The sequence below is a fragment of the Sus scrofa genome, chromosome 9, assembly GCF_000003025.6.
Source record: "Sus scrofa isolate TJ Tabasco breed Duroc chromosome 9, Sscrofa11.1, whole genome shotgun sequence".
NCBI lineage: Eukaryota > Metazoa > Chordata > Mammalia > Artiodactyla > Suidae > Sus > Sus scrofa.
Genome location: NC_010451.4, coordinates 110108640 through 110134819, shown reverse-complemented (window position 1 = coordinate 110134819; position 26180 = coordinate 110108640). Strand labels below are relative to the sequence as shown.

General features: G+C 37.0%; 1 protein-coding gene across 1 annotated transcript in view; it reads left to right on the top strand.

Annotated features, from left to right (window-relative positions):
- Nucleotides 1–26180, top strand: part of CNTNAP2 (contactin associated protein-like 2) — a 2040635-nt gene that overhangs the window by 1646325 nt on the left and 368130 nt on the right. The window contains 1 exon segment of the mRNA XM_021102606.1: nucleotides 20360–20487. Coding sequence (XP_020958265.1) covers nucleotides 20360–20487 — 128 coding nt within the window.

Below are 26180 nucleotides of genomic sequence, written 5' to 3'. Positions count from 1 at the left end.
CAGCTTCCTTGGGTCATCCTTCTTCCTTCATACTCGAGACTGATAGTAATTTTAAGCCTCTTTCTGTGGCTGTCTGCTGCCTGGCACTAGTTCAAGTTGCTAAGTGGTGTTTTGGAATTTTATCTTTATTAGGACCATCTCATCCCAAAGAGTAAGTGCTCTTCCTTATTCTAGCTGAGGCCTCTTTCACTTGTTTACGTCCCACAGCATCTTCAAGATATTGATAACATGAAAACAAATATCGATCATCTTAAGGGCCCTACAGAGTTCAGAAATAGATAAAGGAAACCACTTCCACCTTCAAAGAAGTCTTTTGTGTGCACTAGGGGAGCAAAATGCCAAGATGAAGTGGGAGTGACAAAATATGTCAAAGATGATGGGATCTTTGTAGAGAAAAGGCTGTTGTAATAATCAATATAAGAATCATTTCTATGGATTTTTGTTACTTGGAAGGGGCTTTAGAAATGACAATGGGAAGAAAAGTATGTTTCTTAGTTAAAAGAAGAATGCTTCTATCATTGACAAATAGCACTTTTTAGGATGGTGAAATCCACAAATTAAAAATTCAAGGTATATTGGACTTTCTTCTAAGGCTGGATTCATCAAAACTAATGCTCTTGTGAGTAATCAATTTAAGTAAAAGTTTAGGTAGTGGAGAGTCTGATTACTGTCTTTCATGATTGTGAAGACTTGTGGGGATAGGAAGGAATACTCTATCCAGAGAATAAATCAGATGAAAATTCGATGTTATAAAAATTAGCTAGGTTTAGGATATTTTTCATATCCAAGGAAAGGATCATAAATTAGGTTTCTTCTGTTATCTTGCAGTTTCAGCACTGGCTCCCAGGCTTTGTACTAGACTTAGGTGTCAGGCACACCCATATTCTAAAGCTAAGTACAGCTCTGACTCAATTTTCTACCTCAGGTGACATAAGAAGCCTAAAAATTCCTGGAGAAGTTTAAGAGACCAAAGGCAAAGACTTGTTTGCAGAGTTAGTTAGCATATTCTATCTAGCTCTAACTATGCCGTAATTTGGGGAGTGGGAAGGGGGAAACTTCACGAGAATGGGTCAGTGAACTAGAGTTAGAGAGAACAGGACCAACTTACATCACCGTAGAGTATCCCTGACTAACTTCAGGATGAAGGGACTCCATGCCCCCCTTTCAGAAATCTGTGAGCCAAGGATGTATTATGTGGAACCTTTGGAATGAAGCCAGCCACAAGCTACCTTGAAAGGAAGGGCCATCAAGCCAGGAGCAAGACTGATGAGCAGAGGGGAGTCAGAAGTGATTGATGTGTCTGCATTTGTCTGTTGGTTAGAAATAATGCTTTAGGAATAATGCAAGAACACAGAACATCCACCTTAATTTTTAAAGATATACAGGGCCAGTGTAAGTGAGGGTTTTCCCAATCACCACTTTTGAGATGCTAGAAGTTGATCTTGAAAATACATGGAAATATCAAGGAGGCTACACATCAAGTCCTCCATCCTTGTCAGTTGTATATGAGGCACAGTTTTCAAAAACACAAGGAACTTTGCTTAGAGAAAATCTGAGTGTAAAGTAAACTTTAAATAGTACAAAGTAGTCTTCTGTTCAGTGAAACAATTTTCCTATGTGGTAAAAAAAATAGATTTTCATATCATTTGTAGAAAAACAATTGAAATTATTTTAGCAGAATTTGAAAATGTAAACATTCATTTTCTCTTCTTAAATTCTAGGTTGGTAGAGATAGGTCTGTTTTTCTAGTTCTGCCACTAATTAGTTGAATGCCTTACATCAGGCATAGTTTTATTCCAAATCTGTTATCTCATCTGAAATATAAGAGTGATAACCAGATAATCTCTCAAAACATGTTGGCTTCTGTGCTAATAGTTTGTGGGGAAACTATATAGAATGACAAAGTCCTATTCTAAAAGGGCTACCAGTAACCCCATGGCACTGAAAAATAGACCTAACCTTTATGATTTATGCCAAATGCTTAAGTTTGCCGTATTTATTCAGATGATTACTGCTAGTTTTCTATAGAACAAAGAAAATATAAGTAGAACCAAAGAACTGCAAGGAAGGGAAAAAAAACATATTTTCCTCCACCCATCTAGGCTCTCCAGGTGGGGTCCTCCAAATAAGCAAGAGAAAAACAAACGGAAGCTTATTAACATGTACATCATTCATGTACCTATAGGAGTACCCAGTGATGAATAAGCCAAAGGAATGGTTAGAACTCGGGTTTATATACCATGTTAAGCCAAAAGATAAGGAGTTTGGTACTTCTGGATAAAGGAGGAAAATTATGAGCAGGTAACCAGGACAAGTATGATAATTTAGTAAGACTAGTTATCCATGTTTAAATCAGTACTGTCTCCACTGAAAATAGTCACTAAGACTCCTTTTCTTCCAGGCACAAGAGAGAGAGACATCTCTACAAATGAAAATTTCCTTTACAAAAAGAAAACATGAGCTCTGTTTTTAGAACTTTTCCTGTGTCTACTGATGTTGTTAATGGCCTTTAGCTCAAAATACTCTATATGCCAAAGAGGCATACTTTGAATTACATATTCTGATTCCCTTCAGAACCCGAATATATATCACATCTATGTAAATAAACAATATCCCAAGTAAATTTAGTAACATACTTTTACATAGAGGCAGAGTTGAAATAGGACTCCTGTTTTTAAGATCTAATTCTTTCCACTATATTAATTATATATGAAACTTCTAATTGCATACTACTTTTTCTGAAGAAAAAATAAAACCTCAATTACAGAAAAGAAATAATAAAAGTATTTCAGGAGCATTTAAGGAACTCCAGTTATAAGAAAGATTTCTTTCTCATTTCTCACCGTTGATAGTAAGCATATACTGATTACTATTTTAGGATTTTGCTTAGTCTGATTCTGTGTTTACTCATGTATTTATTCAATCATGAAACATATGGAATGAGCCACTTTCAAATGCTTACTAGTATTTGGTTTATAAAGTTGCAAGAGACAATGTATCTGGCCTCAGGGAACTTGCATTCCAGAAGGAAAATCAAAGAAGAACAATTTGCATGGAATCCTGAAATAGTTACAAAAGCTTTCTAAGAGATTCTAAACTGAGCAGATAATTACCATGCATTTACAAAAGGCTAAGCTATTCCCACTGAAAAGGAGTAATTGAATATGTAATTACTTTCATTTCATAGGGGACATAGACAGGGATTCTAAAAATCTAATTGTGATGGTTGTTTTCTTAATTACTCTAATTGCTTTGTAAAAAACACCACCTTACATCCACTGAGGAAAGCTCAATAGTCAATGGTGACTGAAGACGCCATTAGAAGTATTTTAAGTTCTACTTTATTGCGCATCAGACAGCTTGTTGTTTATTTCAGCTTCTGATGATTCTACCAGGCTGAGCTAGATAGCCCCCATGTGTTTTATGAACAAAGGCATTGACTTCTGGTCATGAGTTTTATAAATGAACATAGAGGAACTGGCCATCCTGCTCCATGGTGATGGTGGGACTGCCTTTTTAAGAATATTTAATTGCCTCAATGTGATCATTTCAGTGATGCTAGGAATATTTCCCTCTCTCACCAATCCAACTTCCAGCATTTATGGAGGTCTGATTTCTGAGAGCAACCTTGTCTCATTAAGTCATTGTTTCTATTAAACATTGAATGGAAAAAAATAGCTTGTCATATTATTCTCTGAAAACTGCTTTTAATAGGGTCAAGGATAGAAGAAGCATAAAAGCATTAATTTCCTGTTAAAGGAAAGGCAGTGGATGGAGTTGCCACTGTGGCTCAACAAATCTGAATAGTATACCAGAGGATTCAGCTTCAATGCCTGGCCTTGCTCAGTGGCTTAAGGACCTGGCTTTGCCATGAGCTGCAATATAGGTCCCAGACATGGCTTGGATATGGTACTATGGCTGTGGCATAGGCTGGAAGCTGTAGATCCAATTTGATCCCTAGCCTGGGAACTTCCATATGCCACGAGTGTGGCCCTGAAAAGACAAATAATAATAATAATAATAATAATAATAATAATAATAATAATAAAGGAAAGGCAGTGGAGTGCAACATCCTCAGGCAAAGAAGATGTAGAACGATGGAGTTTAGGACCAAAAGAAGGAGGAGGATTAGGAGGCGGGGTAAGAGGAAACAGAGAATGAATATTCTCATTTACTTCAAAACAAATGTTTTTTATTATGATTTTTATTTTTTCCATTATAGTTGATTTGGTGTTCCGTCAATTTCTACTGTATAGCAAAGTGACCCAGCCATACATATATATATGTATATATTCTTTTTCTCATATTATCTTTCATCATATCCCATCACAAGTGACTAGATATAGTTCCCTGTGCTATACAGCAGGATCTCCTTGCTTATCCACTCCGAATGCAATAGTTTACATCTATTAACCCCAAACTCCCAGTCCACCCCATTCCCTCTCCCTCCTGCCTTGGCAATAACAAGTCTGTTCTCCATGTCCATGAGTTTCTTTTCTGTAAAAACAAAATAAGAAATGAAAAAGGAGAAATCCCAACAAATATTGTGGAAATACAAAAAAAAAAAAATACGATAATATTATGAACAATTACATGCCCACAAATTTGACAACCTAGAAGAAATGGACCCCTTTCTAGAGACATGTAGCCCATCAAACTGAATCAAGAAGAAATAGATCAATTGAACAAACTGACCACTAGAAATGAAATTGAATAAGTTTCAGAATATGTAATAAAAACAATCCCTACAAATAAAAGTCCAGAACCAGATGCCTTCACAGGCAAATTCTACCAAACATACAAAGAACTTATACCCATCTTTCTTAAACTTTTCTAAAAGGTTGAAGAAGGAACAATCCCAAAGACATTCTATGAAGCCATCACCCTAATACCAAAACCCTAAAAAAATACTACCAAAAAGAGAAAATTATAGACCAATATCTTTGATGAATATAGACCCAAAAATTCTCAACCAAAATTTAGCCAACTAAATACAACATATAAAAAAGACCATGCACCATGACCAAGTGGGATTCATCCCAGGTTCACAAGGATGGTTCAACATATCAATCAATGTCATACACCACATTAAAAAGTCAAAAACTGTATGATCATATCAATAGATGCAAAAAAGCATTTGAAAAAGTCCAACATCCATTCATGATCAAAACTCAAAACTCGTACCAGAGAGGGTATAAAGGGAACATACCTTAGCATAATAAAAGCCATTTATGACAAACCCACAGCAAATAAATTACTCAGTGGAGAAAAGCAGAAGGTCTTCCCACTAAAATGTGGAACAAGACATGGATGCCCACTCTCACCACTTTTATTCAACATAGTATTGGAAATCCTAACAACAGCAATCTGTCAAATAAAAGGAATAAAATGTATCCAAATTGGAAGAGAAGAGGTAAAATTGTCACTGTATGTGGATAAAATTACACTATATATATAGAAAACCCTAAGGATTCCGCACAAAAACTACTTGAACTGATCAACAAATTCAGCAATGTAGCAGAATATAAGGTTAACATTCAGAAATTGGTTGCATTTCTGTATACAAAAAAATATTAGAAAAGGAATGTAAAAATACAATACCTTTTAAAATCATACCCCAAAAAATTAAATACCCAGGAATAAACCTGACCAAGGAGGTGAAAGATTTATATGCTGAGAACTATAAAACATTAATCAAGGAAATTAAAGAGAATTCAAAGAAATGGAAAGATAGTCCATGCTCCTGGGTTGGAAAAGTTAATATCATAAAAATGGCCATACTACCCCAAGCAATCTGCAGATTCAATGCAATCCCTATAAAATTACCCATGACATTTTTCACAGAACTAAAATAAACAATCCAAAAATTTATATGGACCCACATAAGACCCAGAATTGCCTAAGCAATCCTGAGGAACAAAAACCAAGCAGGATGCATAACTCTCCCAGACTTCAGGCAATATTACAAAGCCACAGTCATCAAGACAGTGTGTTACTGGTACCAAAACCAATGTATAGACCAATGGAACAGAATAGAGAACCCAGAAATAAAATCAGACACCTACGATCAATTGATCTTTGACAAAGGAGGCAAGAATATAAAATTGGAAAAACAATCTTTTCAGCAAGTGGTGCTAGGAAAACTGGACAGCCACATGTAAATCAATGAAACTGGAACACACCCTCACACCGTGCACAGAAATAAACTCAAAATGGCTCAAAGACGTAAACATAAAACATGATAAAACTCCTAGAAGAGAACATAGGCAAAACATGCTCTGACATCAGCCATACAAATGTTTTCTTATGTCAGACTCCCAAGGTAACAGAAATAAAAATGAAAATAAACCAGTGGGACCGAATCAAACTGACAAGCTTTTGCACAGCAAAGGAAACCATAAAAAAAAAGACGACCTACAGAATGGGAGAAAACAGTTTCAAATGATGCAACTGACAAGGGCTTAATCTCTAAAATATACAAATAACGTATACGACTCAACAGCAAAAAAAAAACAACCCAATTGAAAACTGGCAGAAGACCTAATAGCCATTTCTCCAAAGAAGAGAAACAGATGGCCAATAAGCACATGAAAAAAATGCTCAACATCACTAATTATTAGAGAAATGCAAATCAAAACTACTATGAGGTACCACCTCACACCAGTCAGAATGGCCATCATTAACAAGTCAACAAATAACAAAGGCTAGAGAGGGTGTGGAGAAAAGGGAACCATCCTACACTGTTGGTGGGAATGTAAATTGGTACAACCACTATGGAAAACAGTATGAGGGTACCTCAGAAAACTAAATATAAAACTACCATAGGACCCAGCAGTTCCACTCTTGGGCATATATCTGGACAAAACAAATGTTTTAACTAAAACTCTTAGGTATGAATTAGTAAATAATTAGGTAGTATTTGATATTATACCTAGAAGATATATACATCTCATTCCTGGGTAGAGTCTATCTCACTTTATGAACAGATATGTTTCTTAATAGTTAATTGGAAATCAAAATTTTTCAGGTTCAAGTGTATATCTCTATTTCCTTGTACCTTCAGATTTACACGGATTATATTAGGTCATCTGTGGGAAGGCACTCTGGGTATTTTAAAACTTTAAACAACTGTAGGTTATTTATGTATTTTTGATTTAAGAGATGGACAGAATAAGAACAATGCAAAGATCCTTTAATAAAAATAATACCATTGAATCTGACATCTGTAATGGATGTTATTAGTAAAATAGTTAACTATCCATGAAAACTCGGGAAAATTCTTAGGGGTTTTTTACCTTTTGACCTACTTTTTCATTGTAAGTATTTAAGGTATACAACTTGATGATTTGATGTAGGTATATATTCAGAAACAAAACTCAGAAGTAGAATTGCTGGATCATATCTAGTTCTATTTTTAATTTTTAAAATAATTTCTGTACTGTTTTCCATAGTGGCTGCACCAATTTACCTTCCAAGACACAAGGGTTCCCTTTTCTTCACATCCTTGCCAATACTTGTTATCTGTTGTCTTTTGATAATAGCCATTATGATAGGTGTGGGTGATACCTCATTATGGATTTGATTTGCATTTCCCTAATGATTAGTAATGTTGAGCATCTTTTCCTGTGTCTTTTGACCAGCTGTATGTCTTCTTCTGAAACACATCTCTTCAGGTCCTCTGCCATTTTTTAACTGGATTGTTTGTCTTTCTGATGTTGAGTTGTACACATTCTTTGTATATTGTGTATATATTAACTCCTTTAAGGACATAACATTTGCAAATATCTTCTCCCACTCAGTAGACTTCCTTTTCTTTTCTTTTTGCTTTTATTTCCTTTGCCTGAGGAAACATATCCAAACTTGCTAAGACTAGTGTCAAAGAAAGTACTATCTATGTTTCCTTCTAGTTTTATGATTTTAGATCTTACATTTAAGTCTTTAACCCATTTTGAGGTCATTATGTATATGATATGAGACAGTAGTCCAGTTTGATTATTTTGCATGTACTTGTCCAATTTTCCCAACATTGTTTATTGAAGAGGGTGTATTATCTCCATTGTACATTCCTGCATCTTTTCTCATAGAATAATTAACTATGTAAGTTTTTATTTATTTCTGAGCTTTCTATTCTGCTCTATTCATCTCCATGTTTGTTTCTGTGCCAGTACCATATTGTTTTGATGACTATAGCTATGTAGTATAGTTTTAAATCAGGGAGTGTGATACTTCCAGCTTTGTTCTTATTTCTCAAGATTGGTTTGGCTATTTGGTGTCTTGTGTTTCCATACAAATTTTATAATTATTTGTTCTAGTTCTGTGAAAAATTCCATTGCTATTTTAACAGGGATTACATTGAGTCTGTAGATTGCCTTGGGTAGTATGGTTATTTTAACAATCTTAATTCTTCCAATTCCCTTTTTTAATTTCATCTTAAATGTCTTTCATCAATGTCTTATGGTTTCCCAGTATAGGTCTTTTATTTCCTTGGTTGGATTTATTCCTAGATATTTTATTCTTTTTGACACATTGAAAATGAAATTGTTTTCTTAATTTCTCTTTCTGATAATTATTGTCAGTATATAGAAATGCAACAGATTTCTGTATATTAATTTTGTACCCTAAAACTTTGCTGTATTCATTTATAAGTTGTGATTGTTTTTTGCCATGTCTTTAGGATATCATGTCATCTGCAAACAGTGACAGTTTTACTTGTTTCCAAAGCCTTTTCAGTTTGGATTACTTTTATTTATTTTTCTTGTCTGATTTCTATGGCAGACCTTCCTGTACTATGTTAAATAAAAATGGTGAGAGTGGGCATCTTTGTCATGTTCCTGATCTTAGGGGAAATGCCTTCAGTTTTTCAGTGTTGAGTATAATATTAGCTATACATTTGTCATAAATGAATGGTCTTTTTTCTGTTGAGGCATGTGCCCCCTACAATCACTTTGTTGGGAGTTTTTTTTTTTTTTTTTTTTTTTTTTTTTTGCTTTTTTTCTTGGGCCGATCCTGCGGCATATGGAGGTTCCCAGGCTAGGGGTCTAATCGGAGCTGTGGCCGCCAGCCTACGCCAGAGCCACAGCAACGCGGGATCCGAGCTGCGTCTGCAACCTACACCACAGCTCACAGCAACGCCAGATCCTTAACCCACTGAGCAAGGGCAGGGACCGAACCCGCAACCTCATGGTTCCTAGTCGGATTCGTTAACCACTGCGCCACGACGGGAACTCCAGGGAGTTTTTAATCATAAATCAATGTTGAACATTTTCAAATGCTTTTTCTGTTGAGTGTTTCTAGTCATAAATGTATGTTGAATTTTGAAAATGAATTGAGATTATATTATTTTTTACTCTTCAGTACGTTAATATGAAGAATAAAATTGTTTATGTCACATTGATTGATTTGAGGATTTAGCACATCCTTGAATCCCTGGGGTAAATCCAACTTAATCATTGGGTGTGATCCTTTTAAGGTATTGTTGAATTCAGTTTCCCAGTATTTCATTAAGAATTTTTGCAACTATGTTTATTAGTGATATTGGCCTCTTTTCTTTTCTTTTCTTTCCTGTTTTTGTGGTGTCTTTGTCTGGTTTTGGCATCAGGAGGATGCTGGCCTCCTAGAAGGAGTTTGTAAGCATTCTTTCTTCTTTAATTTTTTTTTTTTTACTAGTTTGAGAAGGATAGATATTAATTCTTTAAGTGTTTGTTAGAATTCATCTGGTATGTTATCATGGTCATGGACTTTTTTTTTTTCCCTTGGGAATTTTTTAATATTACTGATTCAGTTTCATTACTGGTAAGAGATCTATTCACATTTTTTTTTTAATTTCTTCCTGATTCAATCTTGGAAGATTGTCCATTTCTAGGAATGTTTCCATTTCTTCTAGGTTGTTCATTCTATTGGTTTATTATTATTCACAGTAATCTCTTATGATTCTTTGAATTTCTGTGGTATCAGTTATAACTTCTCCTCTTTCATTTCTGATTTTATTTATTTGGGCCCTTTTTTTCTCATGATGAGTCTTTTTCAACTTTATCTTTTCAGAGAGTTACCTCTTAGTTTCATTGATCTTTTCTATTTTTTATTCTCTATATAATTTGTTTCTGCTTTGATCTTTATTGTTTCTTACCTTTTACTAATGTTGAGCTTTTTTGTTCTAATTTTTCTAGTTCCTTTAGGTGTAGGTTAGTATTTATTTGAGATTGTTCTTGTTTCTTGAGGTAAGCTTCTACTGCTATAAACTTTTCTTAGAACTAGTTTTGCTGTGTTCCATACATTTTTGTATCATTGTACTTCCATTTTCATTAGTCTCCAGAAATTTTTTAATTTCCTCTTTGATTTCTTCAGTAACCCACTGTGTTTTTTTCATTGCATATTATATAGCCTCCATGTGTTTGTGTTTTTGTAGTTGATTTCTAGTCTCATACCAGTGTGGTCAGAAAAGGTGCTTGAGATAATTTCAGTCTGCTTAAATGTATTAAAACTTGCTTTATGCCCTAGCATGTGATCTGTCCTGCACAATGTTCCATGAGCACTTGAAAAGAGTGTGTACCTTACTGTTTTTGGATGAAATGTATATTTCATATATTTGATGAAATGTTATATATATTTCATATGTATATTTCATCTGATACAATGTCATTTAAGGCAAGATGAGTGTTTCCTTACTGATTACATGTCTGGATGATCTATCCATTGTTGTAAGTAGCGTGTTAAAGTCCCCTACTATTACATTACTGTTAATTTCTCCCTTTATGTTTATTAATATTTGCTTTATGTACTGAGGTGCTATGTTGGATCCATATATATTTGTAATTGCTATATCTTCTTGTTGGATTTTTCCCTTCATCATTATGCAGTGTCCTTTGTCTCTTGTTAGAGTCTTTGTTTTGAAGTCTATTTTGTCTGATATAAGTATTTCTAGCCTAACTTTCTTTTTGTTTCCATTTGCATGAAATACTTTTCTTTTCATCCCCTAACATTCAGTCTGTGTGCATCTTTAGATCTGAAGTGTTTCTCAAAGGCAGCATATATATGGGTCTTGTTTTGTTTATCATTCAGTCACTTTTTTTTGGGGGGGTGGCAGCCATGGCATGTTGAAGTTCCCAGGCCAAGGATCAAATTCAAGCTGCAGCACAGACCTACATCACGGCTATGGCAACATCAGATCTTTAACCCACTGTACAAGGCTGGGAATGAAACCTACCCCTCAGCAGTGATCCCAGCCACTACAGAGACAATGCTGGGTCCTTAACATGCTGTGCTACTGTGGGAACTCTGATATGTCTTTTGATTGAACTCTGATATGTATTTTGAAGTGTAATATTCCATTTACACTTAAAGTGATTATTGAAAGGTATCCACTTATTGCTATTCTGTTCATTATTTTCAGGTTGTTTTGCAGTTCTTTTTTAATCCTTTTCTTCTTTTGACCTCTCCCCTCGTGATTGAATGCTAACAGTCATTATGTTTGGATTCCTTTTTCTTTTGTGTGTGTGTATTTATTATAGATTTTTGATTAATGGTTACCATGAAGTTCATATATAACAGCCTGTGTGTGTGTGTGTGTGTGTGTGTGTAGAAATAGATATATAGATGCATATACCACTGATTATTTTAAGTTGCCAACCTTTTCAGTTTGAACACATTTTAACAACTCTACATTTTACTCCTTCTGACTATGTTTGTTTTTTGACATCATATTTCCCATCTTCGGGTTTTATTTTATAATGAATATAGGTGATTTTATTACTTTTGTCTTTTAACTTTCCTACTAGCTTTATAAGTGGTTGGTATACTACCTTTACTCTATCTTTGCCTTTACCAATGAGATTTTTGCTTTCTAAGTTTTCATATTTTTATTTTTGATCTTTTCTACTTAGAGTAGTCCCTTTAACATTTGTCGTAAAGCCAGTTTAGTGGTGCTGAACAATATTAGCTTTTGCTTATTGGTAAAACTCCTTACCTCTCCTTCAAATATGAATGAAAACCTTACCAAGTAGAGTATTCTTAGTTGTATTTTTTTTTCCTTTCATCACTTTAAATATATTGTGCCACGCCTACTGGATTGCAAAGTTTCTGCTGAAAAGTCAGCTGAGGGTCTTATGGGAGTTCCCTTATAGGTAGCCAGTTAATTTTCTCTTTCTGCTTTTAAAACTCTCTATCTTTAAATTTTCCATTTTTAATTAAATTATTATTATGTATTTTGATGTGTACTTCTTCATGTTCATCTTATTTAGGACTCTCTGTGCTTGCTGGACCTGGATGCCTGTTTCCTTGCCCAAGTTAGGAATGTTTTCAGCTATTATTTATTCATATAAGTTCTCCTCTCATTTCTCTTTCTCCTCTCCTTCTGGTTTCCCTATACTGCTGATGTTAGTATGCTTAATGTTGTCTAGTTGTCTTTTAAACTGCCCTCATTTTTTAAATTTATTTTTTCTTTTTCCTGTTCAGCTTGGGTGATATCCACTACTCTATCTTTCTGAGTTTGCTTATCTGTTCCTCCATATCATCTAACCTACTGTATCACTCTTATTTATTTTCTAGTGTGTTTTTAATCTTAGTTATTATATTGGTCAACTCTGCTTCTTTATATTTTCTAACTCTTATTTAAACTTCTCACTGTATTCATCCATTCTTCTACCAAATTCATTGAGCATCTTTGTGATCATTACCTTGAACTCTTTATCAGGTATATTGCTCATCTCCACTTTATTTAGTTCTTGCTCTGGAGTTTTGTCTTATTTCTCTCTTTAGAACATATTCCTCTGACTCCTAATTTTACCGAATTTCCTGTAGCTTATTTCTATATGTAAGTAAAGTAGGTCAGTTACATTTCCCTGTCCTGAAGAAGCGGCCATGTGAAGGAAACATCCTGTGGGTTCCAGAAGCAAACTCTCCTTTAGTCACAAGAGCTATATGCTGTATGGGTGCCCACTTTGTGAGCTACATGGCCCTTCTGTTGTATTGGGGCTGACTACTGAGAATATGCTGGTATGCAGGGCTGGTCCTCAGCCCATTTGGCTGCCAGGCCCTGCTTTGTGTAATGTCTGCTTACCTGCTGGTAGTTAGAGCTGAGTCCCAAGGCAATTGGCTGTGCATTCCAAGCACTCCTGGGGCCAGTTCTGGCCCACTGGTGAGAAAGGCCAAATCCTGGGTGACTGGTTGCAGGGCCTGGGGGAACCCAGAACTGTTGTTGGCTTGCTGGTAGGTGGGTCCATATCCAGCACAGCTGGCTGCCGGTCTGGGAGTATCCAGAGCTGGTGCCAGCCCATTGGTGAGAGGGTAAGTCCAAACACTAATATGTTAGAGGGAAGACTCAAAAATGACACTTGCCAGCACTAACGTCCTCATGCCACAACAAGCTCCCCAAAATGACTACTGCCAGCATCTATACCCCCAGGAGGAGTCCTAGTTGTTTCTTTCCTTTCCAAAAAGCTCTTCAAAATTAGCAAGTGGGTCTGACCCAGACCCCTTTCAAAATACTGCCTCTGCTCTGGATTTAGAGGGTATGAGATTTTAAATGCATCCTTTAATATCAGAGTCTCTATTTCCTATAGCTCTCTGGCTCTGTTGTACATAAGCCCCACTGGGCTTCAAAGCCAGATATTCTGGGAGCTTATCTTCCCAGTGCAAAATCCCTAGGTTGGGGGCCTGAAGTGAGGCATGGACCTCTCACTCCTTGAGGAGAACCTCTGCAATTGTTTTTCTACCACTTCCAGGTTATCTGCATAGGAGTGTGAGTCTTAGCTATTCTATTTTCCCTCCATCTACCCATCTTATGTTTCCTTCTTTGTATCTTTAGTTGTGGAAAATCTTTTCTTCTAAGTCTTCAGATTGTTCTTATGGTTCAGTTCTTCTATAATTAGTCCTAATCTTAGTGTGACCCTGGAAGGAGGTAGATTCAGGCTCTTCCTTCCCTGCTATCTTGTCCACACCAATCTGACCTACCTTTCCTGAGTACTTGCTATAGAAAAGGTATAGTTTACTTTATATAAAGTAGCATAATGTCTGGGGATGGCTATTAAGAGACAGAAAAGATCCAGAGAAAAGGTACAAAAACTTATAGGTAATGTGAACATACTATTTGAACCAAATATTACACAAAACACTCCAAAAAGATTAGAAATAGTCCTTGAGATGAAGACTTGGTGCTGTAAAATATTGGTGCTTCCAGGATATTACAGTTGCAAATGTTGACAGTTGAAAAGAATTTTACTTTAAGGCATGTCCTGGAAAACCATGGATGCTTGGTTTTTGATAAATGAGATACAGTTTCTACTTTAAAAGTAGTTTGGGGTGGTGGCATTTATAGCAGTTGGGGTAAAGTGTATGAATTCTGAATAAAGAATTAGGATGAGACTGGAACATGAGTGAAATTGGTGGAATGTCCAGTGCCATTTTAAAATCTTAACACAAGTAAAGAAATGTTTATAGAGACCAAGATGTGGAGAGAAGACTGAATAACAGTGTCCTAGAAAGGGTGTTCTGAGATCCTATGCAGGAATCAAGTTCAGGGGAATATGTAAATATTGATGTAAACTATATTTTTAAACAATGTTATTGGAGCATAGTTGATTTACAATGTTGGGGTAATTTCTGTACAAGAAAATTGTTCAGCTATACATGTACACATATCCTTTCTTTTTCAGATTCTTTTCCCATATAGGTTATCAGAGAACACTGGGCAGAGTTCCCTGTGATATTAGGCAGGAGGATATAAATTTGAAAAGCATGTTGTTTAGTCTCCATGTAGTAGGTTTTTTCTCTTTCCTTTTCCCATGGTTGATTTCTAATTTCATGGCATTGTGGTCAGAGAAGATACTTGAGATAATTTCTATGCTCCTAAATTTATTGAGATTCGCTTTGTGTCCCAATATGTGGTCGATTCTTGAGAATGTTCCATGAGCATTTAAGAATGTGTATTCTGATTTTTTTGGATGTAGTGTCCTGAAGACATCAATAAAGCCCCTAAAAAGGAGTCAGTAAAAATTTCATAGTCCCAGGATCATAGTTACAAAGGAGAAGACTCCAAAGCCAGAAAATATATAACTTCATAATTCCATATACTAGTACCAGTGAAATGTATGCAAAGGAAGTTTTTCCCACTGCCAATTAGTATTTGCAACTATCTGCATTTTTTTTTCAATGACTTTACATGCCATAAGATTCATCCATTTTAAGTATACAATTCAAGGATTTAGTAAGTTCACTGAGTTATGCAGCAAATCACCACGGTCCGGATTTAGAACATTTCCGTTGCCACTGTAAGATTCCTGTTTACCATTGATCCTCATTCCCATTTCCAGCCCCCCACCCCCACACCCAATAATCTACTTTCTATCTTTATATATTTGCCTTTTCTGGACATTTCATATAAATAGAATTATAGCATTTGTGGCCTTCTATGTCTGACTCCTTTCACTGAGCATCATGTTTTTGAAGTTCATTCATTTTTGCCATGTGTATCCATATTTTATTTCTATTATTGCTGAAGAATATTCTATTCTATGGAAATACTATATTTTATTGATCTATTTGCTAGTTAATGGACATTTGGGTTGTTTCCACCTTGGGGCTGTTATAAATAAAGCTGCTAAAATCATTTACCTAAAAATCTGTGTTTAGACATTACGCTTTCTCTTAGGTAGATATCCACAAATGGAATTATTGGGTCACATGGTAAATGTATGTTTAACTTTAGAAACTACCAAACTTCTTTCAAAAGTGCTTGCACCACTTTACAATCCCATCAGTGATGTATGATGATTCCAGTTTCTCCAATACTCATCAACACTTGTTACTATTTGTCTTTTCCATTATAACTGTTCTGGTAGGAGTAAAGTGGCATCTCAGTTGATTTTTAATTGCATTTCTCTAATAACTAATAATATTAAGCTTCTTCTCATGTGTTGATTCCCCATTTCTATGTCTCTTTTTAAATTTTTTTTATTATTTTTATGTATTTATTGATTTTGCCTTTTATCACCACACCCGAGGCACTAGGAAGTTCCCAAGCTAGGGGTTGAATCAGAGCTGCAGCCACTGGCCTATGCCACAGCCGTAGCCACATAGGATCCGAGTTGCATCTGCAACCTACACCAGAGCTCACAGCAACGCTGGATCCCTAACCCACTGAGCAAGGCCAGGGATCACACCTGCATCCTCATGGATACTAATCAAATTCATTTCCACTGACCCACTATAGGAACTTCCTCTGTATCTCTTTCTGAGACATCCTCTTAGGTAAAACTTTGATTTCCTGAATTCTTCCAGAAATTTCTACCATAGGTGATGCTGTGATAGAAATGCAGGAACATTCACTGACTGTAATTCTGCCCATTTTTTATTTTAAGGAAACAAGTACTTCTTAAACTTCACAAGGGAGAAGTATTATAAAACATACTCAGTGTGGTAACTTTCATAACATCTGTAGAAAAGAAGATGCAAAGTGGCAGAAACTTGGAATGGTTATTTTCCTTTAGGGTTTGATGGTTTTTTTTTCTTTTTTACTGAGCGAAGGGCAAGACCAATATGCCTAGAGACCTGCTGGCTTTCTCAGCAGGGTAAGAAAAGAAGGCAAAAGAAGAGCAGCAGGGTAAGAGAGAGTCCCTCAGGAAAATAATACTGAAGCAAAATAACAGTAATGCCAGGTTAGAAAAGCAAACTCTGTAGAATGAAGTTTTCCAACACTGAGAGAAAGATTATGCAAGAGACTAGGTTCAGGGCCTATTTGAAATGGATGATAGAATTTTTCTAATGTACCAGCCTAGCAACAGAGGTAATTCGATTATGCTCACATGATAAATAGTTACTGAATATCTCCCTAAATTAGATTGACCTCAATCGTTATAGAGCATATCTTTCAATGAAGGCTTGTTTTGCTTGCTAAATAATTTTCTAACAGGTGCTAAGGTAGAAGCCTTATAGGTGTTTGGAAAGGTGCCTCTCCAGATCTCAGTTTATTTTCTACTCACCCACACATTATTTTTTGGAATTTGATTGTACCGTAGGATCACATCAAAAACATTTTGTGAGCCAAACCACTTTATTGTCACCCATGAATTTGTTTCCACAACCACTTTGTACCCAGCAGATTTGACTGTTTTGTGAGTTTTACACAGTTGAAAACTAAATATAGAACTACCATATGACCCAGCAGTCCCACTCCTGGGCATTTATCTGGACAAGTTTTTCATTGAAAAAGATACATGCTCCTGTATGTTCATTGCAGCACTATTCATGATAACCAACATATGGAAACAACCTAAATGTCCATAGACAGATGAGTGGATTAAGATGTGGTATATATACACAATGGAGTACTACTCAGCCATTAAAAAGAACAAAATAATGCCATTTGCAGCAATATGGATGGAAGCAGAGACTCTCATACTAAGTGAAGTAAGTCAGAAAGAAAAAGAGTAAGACAAATACCACATTATATAATATCTTGAATCTAATATATGGCACAGATGAACTTATCTGCAGAAAAGAAACAAACTCATGGACTTGGCAAAGTTGTGGTTGCCAAGGGGGAAGTTGTGGGCTGAACTAGGAGTTTGGGGTTGGTAGATGTAAACTTCTGAATTTGGAGTGGATAAGCAATGAGATCCTGCTGTACAGCACAGGGAACTATACCTAGTCACTTGTGATGGAATACGATGGAGGATAATCAGAGAAAAAGAATGTGTGTGTGTATGTGTGTGTGTGTGTGTGTGTGTATGTATGTATGTATGTATGTTTGTGTATATATATATATGCCTGGGTCACTTCCTTGTACAGCAGATATTGGCAGAACATTGTAAATCAACTATAAATAAAAACAAAAAAGTGAAAATAAATGAATATCTCTAAGAACAGGAAAAAATAATAAAAAAATAAAAATTATGCTTCCACTTTTTGAAAATGTGCAGATGTGTAAAATCTTATAAGGCTGTGCTCATACCAGTTTTGGCAATAAGATTCCATAATGATTGGAATATTTCCAAACATTTGCTTTCAAAATGCTCTTATATTAGCAGAAGATTCATTATAGTTACTTTCTCAGTCATTGTAAATAAACCAACAATACCGAGAGTCAGATAAGGATGTTGAGCATCCTGACAAATGACTGCCTGCTGTATAGTGCAGTCAATCAAAAAGTTAATTATTAACTGGGAGTCCCTGCTATGGAGAAGTGGGTTAAGAATCCAACTGCAGCAGCTAGGTTGCTGTGGAGGCATGGGTTCGATCCCTGGCCCGGTGCAATGGGTTAAAGGATCCAGTGTTGCAGCAGCACAGCATGGGTCACAGCTGCAGCTTGGAGTCAACCCCGGCCCGGGAACTTCCATGTGCCATGAGTGTGGCCATTAAAAAAAAAAAAAAAAAGGTAGTTAGTTATTAATGAAGTTTAAGTTCCTTCCCACTGTTAAGACTAAATAAATGTCAATTTAAATGGTTGTTTCCCTACCACAGAGTTATTATTATGCCCCTTCCCTAGCCCTACACTCAAGTTGCACACTAGGCCACCATAATCATCAGTGGGACATTTGCTCAATAAATGCCCAAAGGAAAAATGGATACTGATGATTTGGAATGAGAGTGACAAGCTTTTTCTGTAAAGGGCCAGATACTAAATCTTCTAGGCTTTGAGAACTTTATGGTCTCTGTCACAACTAGCCAGTTCTGTTGATGGAGAGTAGAAGCACCAAAGACAATATTAAAAGAAATTTAAAAAGTGACTTTATTTCAGTAAAACTTTATTTATACCTGAAGGTCCCCAGGAATGCAGCTCATTCTAGTAGGTCGTCAAATTACAGTGTTGGTAAGGGTGTTTTCATTTATTGCCCCTTTGAGAAACATTAAAATAGCAAGTTTAATAGCATAGACTTTGTTCCCTCCCTAACATGATTTTAACTGATAGAATTTCTAATAGAAGTTGTATTTGCAAATGATTACAGACTGGATCATCAGTAGCTACAGGGTGAATAAGAATCACAGTGCCTTTCTGCATGATCTTGGTTTTGATTAAAAAATTTTTTAGCTTTATCTTGGAAACTCATTGAAATAATTAAGGCAGTGGAAAATATATTTGTTTGAGGTCCACTGGCTAAATTCTGTGACTCCTTCCTGGGTTTCTGTGGGTCCTGACACGTGAAGGAAACGTATATTCACTGACATTCTAGGAGGTCAGAGGAGCAAGAAACTGTTCCTAACAGAATGGCATTTCAGAGGCAGGCTTCCAAGTTGGTTCTCCTCAATTCCATGCACTATCTGCCAAGAGATGCAAATGGCAGATCTTTAATCTGATTAGTGAACTCTTTCTCCCATTCTTCTATCATCCCCAGTCAGTTTCCTTTCCTGTGATTGGCTGTACATACAGCTTCAAAATTGTCATTTACATTCAGTCTGAAGAGTGCAAAAAATCATACTAAAAGGCAAGTTTGTGGAATGACTTTACACTGATTTTTGCTTCACCTCAGTCTAGCCCCAAATGAAAGGATCTCTCAGCCACAGCAGCATAAAAATAGGATGAGTGGGCAGAGATTTCCTATTAAGGTGAAATCTGTGCTACACCATAACTCACATGGGCTGCATCTCCAAGAACATCTCCTGTAACTCTCTGCCTCATCCTAGAATCTGTACTTTACAACTAGCCTTGTCCTCTTCCTCAGTTTAGGGTGGGTATGAGGTTGAGTTAGGAGACCTGAAACAAGATAAATATAAACAGGAGAACAAATCTAGGAGAAAAACCAAATTGGGCTTGCCTCTCAACTCCACTCCTCATTATAGATAGAAATAGACACTTAGCACCTGCTCAGTGTTGGAAACTTCGTATAAACTCTCAGCTGTTAAAATAAACAAGAAGACATGAAAGAACAAAATGTGTCTCTTATTTAGCTGATACACAGCAGGGGAGAAAGCCTTTGAACTGACTTCTTCAAAGCAATTAAAGAGACAAGGGGGGTTTTAATAGGGTTTTGTTTCTTATTTTATGCAAGAGATCAAATTGACTTTGTTAAACTTTTTGATTCCCTGACAGCAGCAGCTTTGCACATGTGCTCAGTGTTTGATGCATGTGCTTCAAGCAAGGTTCCAGTCTACCCTCCACCTGAAATAGTATACTGTGTATTGACTGTGACTCTCTGGAAATCAGGGTGTCAGTTCTGTTTTCCAGACAGCAAAGAGGTCACTGTTGCTTCTGAGCTGTATACTACAAGACCACCCAAAGGCAGTGGTCCACTTTAAAGTGTGGTTCTTTAGTGAATCCCCGAGCATTTATTGACATATGGTCAGTTGCTAGACAACTTAAAAAATTATCAGAAAAGACATGTTTCTAACATAGCCACCTCATGCTTTTCTATCTTTCCCTATGATTCAGGAGGAAAGACGCTGGCTTCTTATCCTACAAAGATCACCTGCCAGTAAGCCAGGTGGTAGTTGGAGATACTGACCGGCAAGGCTCAGAAGCCAAACTGAGTGTGGGTCCCCTGCGCTGCCAAGGAGACAGTAAGTGTGCCTGCAGCTGTGGCTTCAGCTTCTTATCAACTTTAAAAAGTGTTTCCCAGCAAATCAGACTTGCTTTTTGGTATAAACAGAGCCAACAGAGGGCTAGGTAGACCTTAATACGCAAAGGAGAATGACAGCCATAAAGCTTCCGGCACAGGAGCCTAGATGTGGGTACATAATGTACATATCCATCTTCCTTGTATATTCGTATGTAATAAATGTGACTACCTAAGTTTATAGTGATATAAGTAGCAATGCTAATAGCATGAAAGTGGCACTCAACAGCTGTGATTCCACTGAGCGCTGTTGTTAATGCCATTAGCATGACTATTTATATCACCATAAACTCTGTTTATGGTGGTATAAATAGTAGCATTATGGCTTAATGTATCATTGTAAACTTGGATTATGGTCATATAAAGTTTGACATTATGGCTATCAAATTTCATCATCATCAGAGCTTGATGGGCTCATGTAATCCAAAGATGGTTTCTGTAACTACATCTTGCTTGCAGGATTTGGCACCACAGAGAGGATTCCGGGGCTGTGGGAGGTCAGGGAGTTGGAGTAATGATCCTTCCTAATTAAGGGTGCCATTAGGACTTTATGTTGTTTGATACCCTTCATGTGCTTTATGTGCAGTCAGAGGGAAACCGTAACAGGTTGCCACAGGGACTCTGCAATGAGCATCCTGGGCACCATTTCCCCTCTTCTTGTCTGCTCACACGATTTGGGCAGCTCTTCTGGGAGTTCTGTGCTTTGTGATTGTGTGCTGGGCATCAGGAGACCTAGATTCTGTTCCTGGAATGACTGACTTTCCAGGAGACCTCAGGCAAACCCCTCCATTTTCTCAGCTGCGGTGCTGAGAATACCACCTGCGTCCCAACTCCTCCTGGAGAGGCCATAAAGATTTTAGTGCCTGAATCTGGATTTCTCCAAGCAAAGCATTTTGTGAGCAGGAATAGTATTACCACTTCCATAAATCAAGGGAGAATTAGACCTACTCGATATGATAAATTATTGCATCCTCTCAAAGAGGTGTCCTAAGGAATGTAATGATGCATGCTTAACTGTTTACTACTTAGTATGTCAAGGCTGTTGGCAGGTGAACAATGAGATCTTCCTGATACAAAAGAGATGGGTTTATGCTGATATTTCTGTTCTTACATAGAGAAAATGAAAATGCTATCCTTAAAATGAGACTGGTAAAAACAGCTTTATTGTGCATTTATTAAACAATAATACTTCATTTGTCTAGTCAAGCTTAATAGACCTGTGCAATAAGAAATTTAGTTTTGGGAGTTCCATGGTGGCTCAGTGGTAATGAACCAGGCTAGTATTCATGAAAACGCGGGTTTGATCCCTGGCCTTGCTTAGTGGGTTAAGGATCTGGTGTTGCTGTTGCTGTGGTGTTGGCCAGCAGATGTACCTCTGATTTGACCCCTAGCCTGGGAACTTCCATAGTCCAGGGGAGCGACCCTAAAAAAAGAAAAAAAATTTAGTTTTAACTTTTTAAGAAAAAGATGGACATAAAATAATGATACATGTGCATTTTTAAACATAGATTTTAAGAAGTGGACTATAGTGTCACTCAAGCAAATTCTCATGTGTTGTCTAATGAAAATCAGTTTCCTTATGTTATAATTATTCATTCATATATAAAGACAAAATATTTCTCACATCATTTAATTCTGACGTTAACTTTGAATTAGAGAAAGGGTTCCCATAAGTAACAGATTAACTCAATATTGTTATAACATCCAATTTCTGCAAGTTTTTGTTACCACTCTTAAAGATTCTAGCTACATTAAATAGTATACATGGGAGTGTATTAACAGTTTATAGTTAATATTAGTTTATTTTCTCTTAATCAATGAATCAATCTTCAGGAAGAATTTATATGTCTGTTATTTGCCTGGCACTTTACTAGGTACTCTAGTGGATTTAAAAAAAAAAAGTTCAAACCATATTTTAAGAAATGCATATGAAAAAAGATCAGAAAGCACAAAATGTTTTGTGATTTATTAGATTTTGTGATGTAAAATTATTGCAACTGAGGCTCAAGAGAGGAGTGATTGGTAGAATATTTCAAATAGACTTAATATTTAAAAAGAAAAAAGAGGAAAAGTATGGTGGTCAACATTCATTTGCATTCTCTCCAAAGGCTGTTTTTCTTAGAGACATTTTTAGGACTGTTGGGTAGACAGAGCTATCTTATTCTCTGACAATGCACAGCCTCAGTATTCTTATAGTGCCGCAACCTCCAGTCCCTTAATCCATATTTTACCTGATGTTTCATGAAAACAAAACCATAGTCAATATTTAATTGTAATTATGTGGAATACTTTTGTGCCTGAGAGAGACAGACAGACAAAGAGACAGAAAGGGAGAGAAAAAAACCTTCATATTTTGCAGGCAATATTGTATACCTCGTACCTGAAATGCCAGGTAGCAGTTAGCAGTTTTGATGCCCTCCTTCCTTTTAAGAATGTTCTAACATGAACACAGTAATGATAAAGTATCCACGTGACAGCATTTTCCAGTTGTTATGGTTTCCTTGGATACAGCCCCTAGTGAGGTGCGTAAGGTAAATATTAGCCTTTCTGTTTTACAAATGAACGCAATATTTCTTTTTAAATGTCACTTATGCAGCAAATTTCTGTGCCCTCTTGCAGCCTCTGGGAGGCTCCTGGAGGAAAGACAGAGCAGAGAATATAAACAGATTACTCTGCCCAAGGTCGGGTTTGTTTCCCTGACTCCGTTCTTATCCCTGAGTCAACAGCAGAAATTAAATTGTTTTAAAATTCGTTGTCAGGGTCTCTCCCCACCCATGTTCAGTTACCAATGTAGCCTGAATGTTGGGGGATTAAATTCCAATTTTTATAATTAAAGTGGTATGTGCATTTATCCTCTTATTTATAGAGATTAACTTCGTGTCATTTATTGAAGTCTGTGCAAAGTTACAGTTTAAAAATCAATCCACTGTTGAGAAATGTCTTTCTTTATTTGAAGAGTTGAGATAACAGCCCTCAGAAGCTGTCTCTTGAATTAGGTCTGGTTCTACCCCCTAGTCTTAGAGAATGAAACAATTTTTGTGGGCTCTGACCAACCGTTTCAGTTGATTTCATCATGCCTGCTGAGTTTCATTTTTCCTTTGATTCATCTGAACTCATAGACCCATATAATCAAAATGCCAAGAAAATCAGTGAGTTCCAGATCTGCTGCATTTTCCCATATAGCGCTGTAAAATGCTTATGCTCTTATACTTTGGGGGTTTTTTTTCAAACACGTTAAAATGGAAACCTCAAATCTAAATAAAGCTGAAGGTGTGACTGGGGCTGGATAGTTAGCTAAGATAAAAAGTGTGGTATAACTACAAATTCCCCCTTAAACTGTGCATCATCACCTAGGAAGAAACAAAAGAGCTATTTAGAGGATCAAGATGACTGATTGAGGAGAAATTGTTTTCAAATTTAAATATATCATTATTCTTGGAGGAGACTGCTAAACCTCTATGAAATTGAGTTCAAAAACAAACTATTTTGGGTTTTGGAGGTAGAAATCTTTTTTGTACTATATATAGTGACTATAATTAATTGTAGAAATACAGTATTTGTGAGATAATTGGTTTATTCTCAGCAGTATGAGGTAAAGATTTCCCATATCTCCTCTAGGGATGCAGGGACTTTAAACAATTAATTAGGAGCAAGTTTGCTACAAAGGCAAGTGTTTTCAATACACTTGGGTGGAAACAATCAGGAAAATGTGTTACTCAAGGACTTCTGAGTCTGTGCCAGAAATCCACTCAGGCTGTCAGCACAGCCAGCGGAGCACTGGAGTTACACTGGATGTTCAAGATGTAAATTCATTTTCTTAGAGCAACAGGCGTGACTCCAGGAGGCCAAGAAGAAAATGTAAGGCAGACAACGTCCAATTCAGGAACAGTCGGAGTGCAGAGACAAAGCCAAGGGTGAAAGAAATAAAGATGATGATGGCGTTTTGGCCAAATGACAGGGGACATTTGTTCTTTGGCAATGTAATCATCTGTGCCAGAGACATATAAAGGCCACCCTCTCTTGACTATTAGACTTTTACAAACCAGGGCCATTCACCAGCCATTCCCATACCAAGAAAGACAAGGCAAAGGCTGTGTCCACGTATTGTTTCTCCAAGGAGAGGACACTTCCACTTGGGATTCAAATGAGTGTCATTCTCCATGCGATATACCCAGAGGCACACACTGGCCACATCCTCTCTCTGCCAGCATCTATGTGAGTCACAGTGCAGCCACAGAGGACTGGACAAGGAGGAGGGCAGCTGCTCATCTGGGCTCAAGAAACAGTTTTGATTGTGCAGAGGAAGCAGACCCTTAGGCTCCAGAGAAGAGCAGACATTTACTGATTCCCCCCTCCCCTCCCCCCCCCCTTTTTTTTTTTTGCTGCTTCTGGCCTGGAAGAGATAAGAAAGGGAAAGGGCCAGTGTGCAGATTGTCAAGCAAGCATTTTATATTTGTTTTCTCTCTTGGTTCTCCCAACATCCTGGATGCAGTGATATCTTGGTATTTTGCACCAATGAGAAAACAGAATCAGACTTATTAGACTAAGAGCTGGGGCCAGATGATCTGTGAAGCTCCAAAGCAAATTTGGGAATGGATAGAATCAGATCGTTCTTGGTAATTATTTCCTCAGAAGATACTCCAAATTCTCTTCCTTTCCTCATTTCTTCCCATGAAATGTAGCTATATATTCTTGCCTCAAGTACAGCTAAAAGCAAGAACTAAAAGAGAACTGAAAGCTAAAAGAGAATCACAACATTCCAACAGTGGGCAGAGTCTTAGAGAACAAGTGGTGTAGACCTCTCATGTCACAGATGGGGAACTTGGTCTAGAGAGGTTAAGTGACCCATCCAGGGTCTCCCAGCTGATTTATGGCAGAGCACGTGCAGAAAGAGCGTGACACGAGCCTTCATCTTTGGTAGTTCCCTGTGGCCAGGATGAATGCTGAGATCCAAAGAGGGAGCTTTGACCTGCAACTCTGACCCTGGGCCCCTGTCTGTCAGCAGCTGAGCAGAGCAGGTTTGTGATGCCAAGCTCTTCATCTCACCCACTGTGAGGTCAACTGTCTGGAAACCCTGATAGAAAACTCACCACCATAGGGATGAAGGGTCAGTGACAGAAAGTTGGTGACTTCTGCTTTTTTGGGGTTTTGTTTTCACTTCTGGTTCTAGGCTTTTTTTTTTTTTTTTGATAGTAGCCAATGGGGGAAAGAGGGGGAGACATCTGGAGTTATGTTTAGAAACCATTAACTTTTTTTTTTTTAAATGCCCCAACCTCTGCTGCTATTGCCATGGGCTATTACCAACTGAGAAGCATGACAGGCTCTAAGAACAAGCAGAAACAGTGAAATTTTCAGGATCAAAACCTAGGCTGATTCCCATAGAGCACTCTGTGCACATCTGAGAGTAGTTTCAATGACAAAGGTGGCAAAGGCAGCAAGAAGGAAGCCTCCCTTTGGTCTTCCAGACTCGAGTGACTTCAAACAGTAAGAAATGGGCAGCTCCCCGGGAAGAATCAGCGCTAGTATGATTTGGCCACTCAACTTTAGCTGCAAACTCACAGTAGAAATGGTACATAAAAATAGTTACATTTGGGTTGGGGGGTGGTGTATTCCTCTTTTACAACAGATATGGTATTT